We start from the raw sequence: 12,207 nt of genomic DNA on the forward strand, positions 1-12,207 counted from the left end.
TGAAGTTGTGGAGTTGCCATTATTAAGAAAAACTACCATTAATGAACAATGCGATATTCTATTGGTAATCGATTTTCGTTGTATGAAGTCATGCGATTTGAATGTACTTTCGTGTATGAAGTAGTGTAAAACTACTTTTAATTTATGTGTTGTCTGTGGTTACGTCACTGTCAGATAGAAAACTTGTCAGTCGTTTACTTTTCTTCCAAAATGGCTCCAACAAGGAGTATGTTCGGATTTTTAAATCCGAAAACCATTAGCGCAGTTATTTCGAGCAATGTTTCTAAAACTTCCAACCGCTTCGTGCACAAGTGCATCAACAGTGGAGATAACTTTATAAATGGCCCACTTGTTTCAGGTGTTACCTTAGCACACAAAAATTTTAAATGTAAGTTTTACATGCTTTCGTTACATCACCGGTGTCCGTTTATTTAGTATAAATGGCATGTAAATATTTAGCATGTGATGATATTATTTGTTAAGACTCAATATAGTTTGTTTCGGATAAACCTTGGAGTAGAATTCATCTGACATATCTTGAACATAACCTTAATTCAAATTTTCCAATAACATTCTTATTTCTAGATAACGTAGCTCAGTGTTACCGACAAATTCACACTACGCGTAGTCTGTGGGCTCGAGCAGACTATTATAAAGTTTTGGGCGTATCTAAAAATGCTTCTGCTAAGGATATCAAGAAGGCATACTATCAATTAGCAAAAAAATATCATCCTGATGCTAATAAATCTGATCCAGAAGCTTCTAAAAAGTTCCAGGAGGTCTCAGAGGCTTATGAAGTAAGGAACGCAATTTAACACTTTATGAACATTGAACATTAGCAATAATTATCGGTATGTTTACAAGAAAATAAAATGTTCAGGTTGCTTCATACCTACCAAATTTATCTCAAATAGCTTTATAACTGACTTCCTATTACTTTAAACTTTGAAATAGTTTACACAACTTGTGAAATGTTAAATTTTTGTATTAATAATTTTTAATTAAAATATTTAATATGACAATTTGTTTGTTTGAGAGCATCTCGGAGCACTGGCAATATTTTTGCCTCTCAACTTTCTTCATTCCCTGTTTAATTTAAGAGATATTGTTGTGTCTGCAAATATTTTTGTCTAATAGTGTTATTTTAAAATATTTTAAATAACAGTAGTGTTAGGATGGATGGACGATGCAAGTTGTGAAAGAAAAAATTAATGACATTGTTTTAAATGTACTTGCAAGCACTTTAAGCTGTATGCCAAATAATAATTATTATTTAAAAAATCCCTTTTTAGATTCTGTCAGATGAGAATAAGCGTAAACAGTATGACACTTTTGGAACAACATCGGAGCAGATGGGCATGGGTGGAGGGCCTAGCGGTGCTGATGGTTTTACCCACCAGTGGCAATACAAGTCTACGATAGATCCTGAAGAGCTGTTCCGGAAGATATTTGGAGATGCTGGGTTTAAGAGTGACACATTTGCTGACTTTGCCGAGAGCCAGTTTGGGTTTGGTGCGGCTCAAGAGGTTAGATTTAGTATTTTTTGTAATTTAGTCAATCTTAGCTGGTATTTAGATTTAACATATAAGCTTGACCCTAACTTGGGTTGAATTATGGTGTTAAATGGTGTATGGCCTTCTAAAAACCACACTCATTTTTTTTCCTCATCTCTTTTGGAGAAAGGAAAGCAGCCCATGCACCCAGCTACTGCAAAAAACTATTGCTATCCCTTTTCACGTCATAATAAAAAACCGATACAGGGATAGATTTTTTGTAAGTCTTGCGTGCCATGTAGGTTCAGAACTACATAAAGATCACTACAAGAATGACAATTACTATGGATCAGCAATTTATTGCTGTTATTACTTCAAACAGTCTGTTATTTGTTATAAAATTCCAGGTGATCGTCAACTTGAGATTCACTGAAGCTGCGCGTGGTGTGAACAAGGACATCAACGTGAACGTAGTGGACACATGTCAGAAATGTATGGGAAGCCGATGCGAACCGGGCACGAAGTCTATCAAGTGCACCTATTGTAACGGCACGGGCATGGAGACTTTCTCTAGAGGTTATTTCATGCTTTTTTTTTTCCTTGGCTTAGGAATTAAGTTTCATAAAGATTAGAATAGTACCTACCATTTTAAATAAACTTATGGAGCATATCAAGTAGATGCGCTGAATTTAATTAAATCTAGTATAGGTCCCATGGATAACATAAAAGGCGACTCAGAGATAGATTTGTAAACTTTGGATTCTTTTTTTAGGCGATTGGCTAGCAACCTGTCACTAATTGAGTATTAATTCTAGAGTGAAGCCAAACGACAGCTGACTGTGGCCTATCAGTCTTCAAAGCTGTTGGCTGTGTGTACCCCGCATGGGATATAGACGTGATTATATGTATGTATGTCTAAACAATAATTATGCCAGCTTGTATATGAATTAATTTAAAAGGAGCAGTTATATCTCCTATGAAAACAATAACTGACCAACACTGAGAAATAAACTTTATTGCATTTATTTAAGGTCCGTTTGTAATGCGCTCTACATGCCGACACTGTCATGGTACCAGAATGCTGATCAAATACCCATGTATCGAATGTGAGGGGAAAGGACAATCTGTGAGTATAAACATATAATCACGTTTATATCCCTTGCAGGGCAGACAGAGCCAACAGTCTGAAAAAGACTGATAGGCCACGTTCAGCTGTTTGACTTAATGAGTTTATATTATATCATATTGCTTATGTGCTCAATGGATAGGTAGATTGGGTGCCATACATACAGTCACGTCTATATCCGTTGCGGGGTAGACAGAGCCAACAGTCTTAAGATCGAAAGGCCATGTTCAGCTGTATGGCTTTATGATGGAATTGAAATTCAAATAGTGACAGGTTGCCGGCCAATCGCCTACAAGGAGAATCCTAAGTTTATTAGCCTTTCCTTTAGTCGGCTTTTACTACATCCATGGGGGAATATATGGAGTTGTCCAGTTGTATAGTGCATCTTATATATAAAATTCTCGTGTCACAATGTTTGTCCTCGTACTCCTCTGAAACGGCTTTACCGATTTTAACCCAATTTTTCATGCATATTCAGTAGGTCTGAGAATCGGCCAACATCTATTTTTCATATCCCTAAGTGTTAAGGGTTGTCCACCCTTAACTTTTTTTTTTACTAGAAATTACATTTAAAAATTAATTATATGGCAAAACAATGTTTGCCGGGACAGCTAGTAATATTATATATTTTTCAATTTAATCGAACTTATTTTTTTTTTTTTTACAAAGGTACAACGCAAGAAGATAACAGTGCCCGTGCCGGCCGGAGTGGAAGACGGTCAGACGGTGAGAATGGCGGTCGGGAACAACGAGATATTCATCACATTCAAAGTGGAGAAGTCCAATTACTTTAGGCGGGACGGGCCGGACGTGCACACGGAATGCTCGGTGAGTGAATTACATACATACATATGGTCACGTCTATATCCCTTGCGGGGTAGACAGAGCCAACAGTCTTGAAAAGACTGAATGGCCACGTTCAGCTATTTAGCTTAATGATAGAATTGAGTGTAAGTGAATTTATATATTTAAAAGCGAAAAACGCTGATGAATGGGATTCATTCGCTGATCGCGAACTCTTAATAAACTAATAAGCCAATAAATATTAATTCATTTATTTATATAATAATGTCTATATTTCTTGCGGGTAGACAGAGCCGGCAGTCTTGAAAGAATGATAAGAAGTAGTAGAGATTTTGTAAAGTTTCTAAGGAAGTAGTATTTTACGTTAAGTAATGTCAACGGATAAAGAAATACTAGTTTAATATCCAGTAAACTTGCAACCACGGGTTTAAATTTTATAACTACTTTGCTTAATGATTCACAGCTTACAAATTGAGAGTCCTCACGAAATATTTTAAGTTGAAATAAGATATAAAGAAATATGAGCTTTATTTCTTGTTCATCATGGTTCAATTTTCAAATTTCAGATTTCGGTTTCGCAAGCTGTTTTGGGCGGTACTGTGAGGATACAGGGTCTATACGAGGATCACACTATTCAGGTGAGTTCTATTTTCAAACGATTTGATGTATCTCCCGTTTATAATTTGTAGATGGCCAGTATTATTTTTTTTACTTTTGTTGATGTTCTGAGTTATTTAAAAAAATCGGATCAATCGCCCAGGTATGTTTTGTAGATGGCCAGTATTATTATGATACTTGTTGATGGAAGAGTTTTTTGATATATATACATATGTACGGGATTTAAGGCAAATTGTTTTTAATTTTCATTGTCAGCAATTTTTAAAATGTTTTACTCTTTCTTTTCTAATTCGTTAATGACCAGTACTTTGTATGTTTATTAATCGACAATTTTAACTTTTTTTTTCAATTTTATAGACAAGTGGTTTTCATTATATTTTTTTTTATATTTATAGATAGTGCCAGGCACGTCATCCCACTCGTCCATCCGCCTCTCTCGGAAAGGCATGAAGCGAGTTAGCCAGCAAGGTTACGGGGATCACTATGTCCATATAAAGATACAGGTATACTTACAACAATATTTATTTATTTGAAATATGCAACACATAAATATGTAATGTATAGCAAAATTGGCGAAATTATTAGTTATAGTATTAATACCAGTCAAGCATTGTACTTATTTATCAAGTTTAAGAGCTTTTTTGCGACTACCTGTTGCTTACAGCCATGAGATTATAACCAGCTTGAAAAAATACATCAAGGAATCATTCGACAAAGCTTTATACGTGAACAATCACCTTGAAATTTTTCATAACGCCATAGACAGTCTTTTTTAAATTGTCTTAATTTGAAAGAAAGCATAATTAAAGCTAATTTTATTAACCTCGCTATAAATTTCTGTCGCATTGTCTAAAAATTACAGGTGACTGCGGTGTTATGTTTATATATATATTTTTTATTATTTGTAGGTTCCAAAAACATTGTCAGACAAGCAAAAAGCGCTCATGTACGCATACGCCGAGCTGGAGGAAGATACGCCCGGTCAAATACACGGTGTCTCCTACGATCGTGATGGTAAGAGAAAATAGCAGTTTTTTTTAAATAAAAAAAAGAATTATTTATTTATTTATATAACACACTTGGAGGATCTATTCACGGACATTGACAGAGCATATGTTTTATTTATTTTTAACCGACTTGGAAAAAAGGAGGTTTTCAATTCGCCCTTTTGTTTTTTCTTATTCTATCTATCTTTCTTATTCTATCTATCTTTTTATTGAAGTAAATCTGCCTGATGGTAAGCAAGATGATTGGTCAAGCTTAAATAATTACTGGAGAATAAAGACGCATAGAGAATATTCCAGATTTTAGTAATTCTAAAAAAACTCATACATCATAATATTCCCCAAGTCGTTAAGTTAAGGTTAATATGACATTGTTATTATATCTTATTAAATGCAAAGTTTTCAATTACATAATTATTTAGCCCATACATGACATCAACAGGAAATTAATAGTATTATAGTCAAAAAGAGTAATGCCTACCTTTCTTTTTTTATATAAACATTGCATCTAATATATAATAATTTAACAGACTTAAGATATGACTTGTCAATTTTCGTGAATAATCCCGCACATACCAAATAATAAGAACACTTATAAACTGTCCATTTCAGTCCAGTAAGAGTGAAAGAGAAATCTTTGAAGTTTATAAATAGTTGAGTGAATGTTTTTAGCGATTTAAATTCACTTGGAAAAAAATATACCTTACAACATTGTCAAACTCAGCTTATTTTATAGTCAATTGCTAAATTAATTTCATTATAAATTAATTATCAAGGTACGTCCGGATCCAATAACTATAACTTATACTAATCAATGCTCTTACGGTGAGGGTAAACATCGTGAGGAAACCTGCACATTCAGGCAACTGAACGTGTAACCATGATCGTTCCAATACGCGTTAGGTTTATCTGCAAAGGTTGCGGAGGTCTGACGGGAGTCACTTCGTGTAAAAACCTGACTCACCAAATCTAGAATCCATGGTCAAAGGCATACCCCGGGCTTCTCTCCAGATTGGTGAGGATGCAACCGGAATTAAGCCAGGGGAAGCATTATATCTGGATCCAAAACACAACGTTTATTTTGCAGAAAAAACTAATAGCAGTAATAAGAATTCGGACGAAACAATACACCGGTTGAACCGTGACGCCGGCGCGCCACCGCGCGTTAAATCCAAAACTATGACTTTATTAGAAAGTCTTCTCGAGACATTTAACAATAACAAAAGGAGTTTTCTCATTGGCTTCACGACGTCAGTGGTTCTATGTATGTATGCGCTGTTGAATGATCCCGAACATTCGACTAAAATTCAAGAATATATTTGGGAAATGCAGGAGAGCCCTCGTAGCGATTTCGATAAGCAATTCGGGTATCAGAAGGCGTTGGAGCGTGAGAGGGAGAAGAATCCTGATTTGTATGATGCTTAAATGATAGAAGAATGAAAGGATAATGTGAATTTTTAGAGGATAAACAGTATTAGCACCTTAATAAGGCTTACTAGCTATATTAGACGGCGCAGTAAAGCGCAACCTACCGCCGAATCAAACCGAATTAAAACTTAATCAAATAACGATCTTATTACAAGTAGATTAAACTCAAAATCCAAAAACGAAATGTCTCCTGTTATCTCGCATTCAATTGTAGTATAATAACGGACAGTTCAGTTCGCGGGTTCAAAAGGCGCGCTCTGATTGGCTCAACCGCTCGCATATTGACGCGTCATACAAAAATGAGATTTCTGCGCAGGTACTTCGGTGTACCTTATAAAAGTGTTAATACTGTTCCACAAACTTCTTCAATAGTTGTTATAAACCATTAGGAATAGGTATATCTGCCTTAGACGGTACATCTTTGTTCAAATGACATCCGGTACGATTGCTTCAATGATATTGATAATTACTAGGGACTGATCACATTCAGAAAAAGTCAACATTTGTGAGTAACGCTAGTAAAGTTTTGGGTAGTAAAATTTGTTTATTATCAAATTAATATCAAATTTGGAAATACTATCAGAAGTTATCCAATTCAAAAAGTAAAGTGAAACCTATAGAAGTGTACCTAACTTTTCAATTCTTTATTTATTAAAATTCTTACACGTAGAATTAATAATGATAGCTTTATAAAGATGAACCTATGTCCTTTAGTCTGATATAAATTGAGTTTCTTGTATAAACCTGCCCTCGCTACGTAATTTTCACAATATAACCTCATCAGTTGATGATATTAGTATGTGATTTTGAAAATCATGCTTATTTATTGTTTAGTCATTTAAATCGACTATTTATATTTATAAAACTGTGATTTTAAAATTCATTTTAGAAGTAGAAATGATATGTATGCTTAAACTTTGAAAATGCATCTATAAATAGACAAAAATACAATGTTTTGCAATGGACGGCACTTCTTCATCTTCTAAAAATATATAATTCCCTATAATATCCGACGAGCTCGCATGAAGAGAGTTATGAATGTGGATGGAGCGAAAGAAGTATGCAGGGATCGTGGCAAGTGAAAAGATGTGGTCTCTGCCTATCCCTCCGCCTAGCCCATATTCTCCTAAAGGTCTTTTACTAGTTTCAGCATGTCTCTTACATACAAATACAAGTTTCGTCAGTACACAATAATTATTAATTATCCTAAAATGTATACAATAATAAAGGATGTAATTTTTGCGGTTGTAAATATTTATAAATTAGTGAGTGAATGAAACAGGTCTTTTCACATATCCCAGTTATTAGTTTCGATAATGATTTTACTAGATTTTTAACGTCAACTTCTTAATTTTATGACATCATAATAAATAATTCCAAAACTATTTTTCTAAGCTGGGCTTGTATTTTTGGGATTCTTTAAAAGAAAAAGATACCTATTTCTTAGATTTCCGAGTGACCAAAGAGATACTAAATATATTTTAGAACATGGCGGAAAAAAAATGTGATCAAACAAGTTAGCCAACTTATAGAATTCTTAACTGGGATATATGAAATACTGAATTGTTGAAAGATATAAAAAGGTATATAGTATGATGGTCATACATTGTTGTCAGCATTGTAAATGTTCTTGAATATATGAAATTTAAATTGTCCAGTTGTTTCATTTATATCCTTTTGACGATCCCCACCATCATGCTATAGGCCTTTAATTTTTAAATATAAAAAAGAAATTTACTCGACTTTAAAAAAGGAGGGTATCTGTACGTATGTGATATTGTTGCAATCGGATAATTTTTTTTGTATGTATGTATAATTATCTACAACGTTGCTAGAAGTCATATTGAGATGATTGGTTTTCATTTAAATCATATCATTTGATTAATTCTCTCTGAGACAAACTTTTTGCCCGTAGCTCAGTTTAAGTTCCTGTTGTAATTTGGAGGAATCCATTCGAGTTCTCTGATGTATCAGCCAAATGACATACTTTCTGTCATCATCACTCAGTAATGGATTTACATACATACATATAGTCACTTCTTTATTCCTTGCGGGTAAGACAGAGCCAACAGTCCTGAAAAGACTGATACGCCACATTCAGCTGTTTGGCTTAATGATATAATTGAGATTGAAATAGTGACAGGTTGCTAGATCATTGCCAAAAAAGAATCGCAAGTTTATAAGTCGCCTTTTATGACATCCATGAGAAAGAGATGGAGTGGTCCTATTCTTTTTTGTATTGGTGCCGGGAACCACACGGCATTTGTGTTTCACAAATGCCGTGTGGTAAGTAAAGCATTTGTTTTTAGATATTGTATTGTGATGGTTATTTTTATAGGTACAATGTTTTAAACGTGGTCTTTTGTGAGTGACTTTAAATTAATAATTCTTAGAGTAGGTAGTTTTAGAAGTAGTTCGGCCTAGAGTTTGGGGGTTTTAAATTTATATAAAAAAAAATATTCTGATATATAATTTCTGATCTACATCACATAGTAATCATTATGTTTTGGAATTTCACAATTTCGTTTACAATAGTAATTATTAGTAATTTAGCCTTATCGTCGAGTAGGTGAGGTCCATTTGATTGATCGATTTTAGTAAAACTTTTATAACTTGTAGGTTTAGCTATTGGGTTACTTAAATAATAAAATTGAGGTGATGAGCTTTGTTTGTGAATGTATACATACGTAAAGTCACGTCGAAACATATATGAGTCAGGTTTACCTGCAAAGGTTGCGGGGGTAAGATGGAAGACGATTCCTGTAAAAACCTGACTCACCCAATCCAGGATCTATGGTCAAAGGCATACCCCGGGCTCCTCACCAGAGTGATGAGGATGCAACCGGTACTAAAGCCAGGACGAAGAAGAATACACTTAGTCACGTTTATGTTCCTTGCGAGGTAGACAGAGCTAACAGTCCTGAAAAGACTGAAATGTTTTATTAGTTAGTTTATTAGCGAGATGATAGTACCTAAAAGTATCTATAGTTGTGATTTGTATTGTACAGACAGCATAACTTATATCTACATTAGCTTTTGCTCACAGTTTTGCTCCCGTGGAAACTAGAAAAACTCCTTTACAATTTCCCACATTATTATTTGTCTGTCGTAATATTGTTAATTCGGTGTTTCGTTCCCACATATAGTCAGTAAAGTTTTCTTTTATAAACACCTGTAAAGTTAGTCTTTTCTTTGATAAAGTAAGAAATAGATTTGGAGATGGAAAGATTTCGAATTTTTTTATGTATTTTGTTATACTTATTGAAAAACATTGAAACTATTAAACTAAATATTCTTCTAATTCACATTTTGTAGTAATGAATAATTAATAAAAAAACATGTCAAATCTACTTCATAATGAAACATCCGCAGGTAAGAAAATGTCTGTCACAGAGCCCCAAGACTTAGTTGACGCCGTGAAGAAAGCGCTCAAAGACAAGAAAACCATCGAGGGATCATCACCAGCGCCAGAAGACGACGTCAAAGAGCCTAAGAGGAGCAAGGCTTGAAATAGGATGATAATTTTAGGTTAATAAAATTAATCTGAAAAAAAAAATGGGAGCCATTTTGTTTACGTCACGTCACTGGGGTGCCTCTAGCGGTCGGTTAGCGAACTAAAGATTTTCCCGCCTTGTTTATCATATTATAGTGTCTCTCGATTACATACATATAGTCACGTCTTTATCCCTTACGGGGTAGACAGAGCCAACAGTCTTAAAAAGACTAATATGCCGCGTTCAACTGTGTGGCTTAATAACAGAATTGAGATTTAAATAGTGACAGGTTGCTAGCCCATCGCCTAAAAAAAAGAACCCTAAGTTTATAAGCCTATCCCTTGGTCCTAGTCTTTTTTTATATTGGTGCCGGGAACCACACGGGTCTCTCGATTCCATCTGGATGTAGCTAGCAGGGTAAGAAAGACTCTTCTGCAAGTGAGACATTGCTTTAAAAGACAATAGGATATAGATTGAAATTAGCCGCTGGACTTTTCGTAACACGGATATTTTATGGACTTCCAGTTGAAAAATGTCAAATTTCTCTTTTTATTTTTGCGTTTCTTGTTAACGTCTTTAGTTCCATTTAAGGAATGAGTCCTGGGGTCCGCTTTTTAGCATAAAGTAAGAAAGTTTTAACGGTTGCTTGACTAACAAGGACTTTTCTTTGGGAATTTCTTATGTTAGTGCCTTTCAACATTGTAAGCTATAATCTATAACATTTGACATTGACATATAAGATTGAAGACCGCTAGAAACGCCATCTGTCTTTCATTGCTGAAAATTATCCAAATCGTTTGAGACAAACACAACATAATTTTAAATGTGGGCCATTGAAAAAATATATATATTTTTTTTTTTGTAATACAAATGTTTTGCATATTTGTTATTTTTTAAAGCGATTACATTTGCGATAGTGTGGCGATGTAGCCTTAAATGGAACTGATATGTATGTTTGTTATACATTATTTATTTGCACCTACACTTAGGTTATCTGCTCAACCCAATGGTAGACTTTTATATAATGCTATTAGTATTAAGTCCGCCTGTTGTGGGTACTTTTTCAATAGTAATTGTGAAAATAAAGAATAAATAAATATGATGATAATTTTTTTTTAATCTAACACCGTGTTAATGTTTTTAAATAATTCCTATTTTTTTTAAACTTTCGAGTACCATTATACTACATACATATGATCACGTCTATATCCCTTGCGGGGTAGACATAGCCAACAGTCTTGAAAAGACTGAATGGCCACGTTCAGCTATTTGGCTTAATGATTTTGGATTGAGCATTATACTATTTGTAAATATTACAGGTATTAAACGCGCACGTGCCGCACCTTTATTTTATCTCGGACGTATCGAATTATGTTACAATGATCACAGATCATTGTTTATATTGTGACGGTGCACATCTGTATTATTTATAAATAGTCATTTACTTTAAGTCAAATTCTTTTTGAAACTTAAATATTCAGATGGAATAAATATAATCTGAAGATATGGTAGGAAATAGTTCTATTTAGCAAGTGTTATCGCTTTAACTGTTCAGAAAACTGTTTCATACCATGATATATAGTTTCCGAGTTTTATATTTCAATTTATGTTTTGACTTCATTAGTTTTATTTTAGTTTCAATGCTGTGATAAGACTTTTGTCCAAAGCTATGTATGTATTAGATAGTTATTAGTTGATAACATACATTACCCTTAAATTTCACAAAGATCCCAAATTTGTAAAAAAGAATATGAACGAATGGTTTTTTTTTGTCAAAATTAATATAAATTCTATTTGTGCAGATTCTTTGTGAAAGAACAATGTTTTTTTATCAATTTCACAAAATGTCTAGTAACACTGATTATGCATAGGTACATTTTGTATGAAGCTGTATATAGCCGTTGACTAGTTTGTAGGAAATTAAATATTCACAAATATCAAAGCCTTGATTTTTATTTCAGTTTATTATAAGTCCCCGCCAGTTTAATATGAGTCTTCATAATTACATAGCGACATAACATTATCCACAGAAATTTAATACAAACAAAGAGACTTTCAAACAGTATTAAAAAATTCTGATGGTCAGATCAAAATCTTCACAATTTTGTACTTTAATATATATGTATATGTAGGTATAGCAATCCTAAAAATTTATCTTCTACTATGGTATTAATACATACATATATACATAAAATCACGCTTCTTTCCCGGAGGGGTAGGCAGACCTCTTTCCACTTGCC

The 12,207-nt window shown here is 33.8% G+C and overlaps 1 protein-coding gene across 3 annotated transcripts; it reads left to right on the forward strand.

Annotated features, from left to right (window-relative positions):
- Positions 1-175: 175 nt before the first annotated feature.
- Positions 176-11,909, forward strand: LOC106138755 (protein tumorous imaginal discs, mitochondrial). Of its 3 annotated transcripts, none has more exons than XM_013340025.2 (10): positions 176-388; positions 586-797; positions 1,293-1,526; positions 1,901-2,069; positions 2,525-2,619; positions 3,289-3,447; positions 3,990-4,061; positions 4,437-4,544; positions 4,950-5,055; positions 6,133-8,126. In XM_013340025.2, the coding sequence occupies exons 1-10, from the start codon at positions 211-213 to the stop codon at positions 6,468-6,470; spliced, it is 1,671 nt and encodes a 556-aa protein (XP_013195479.1). In that variant the 5' UTR covers positions 176-210; the 3' UTR covers positions 6,471-8,126. The 3 variants fall into 3 exon arrangements, with proteins under 3 accessions (XP_013195479.1, XP_013195480.1, XP_013195481.1); XM_013340026.2 differs by lacking the exon at positions 6,133-8,126 and adding an exon at positions 9,846-11,909 and having other exon boundaries at positions 178-388; XM_013340027.2 differs by lacking the exon at positions 6,133-8,126 and having other exon boundaries at positions 178-388; positions 4,950-5,084.
- The last annotated feature ends 298 nt before the right edge of the window (positions 11,910-12,207 follow it).

This window comes from Amyelois transitella, chromosome 21, assembly GCF_032362555.1.
Source record: "Amyelois transitella isolate CPQ chromosome 21, ilAmyTran1.1, whole genome shotgun sequence".
NCBI lineage: Eukaryota > Metazoa > Arthropoda > Insecta > Lepidoptera > Pyralidae > Amyelois > Amyelois transitella.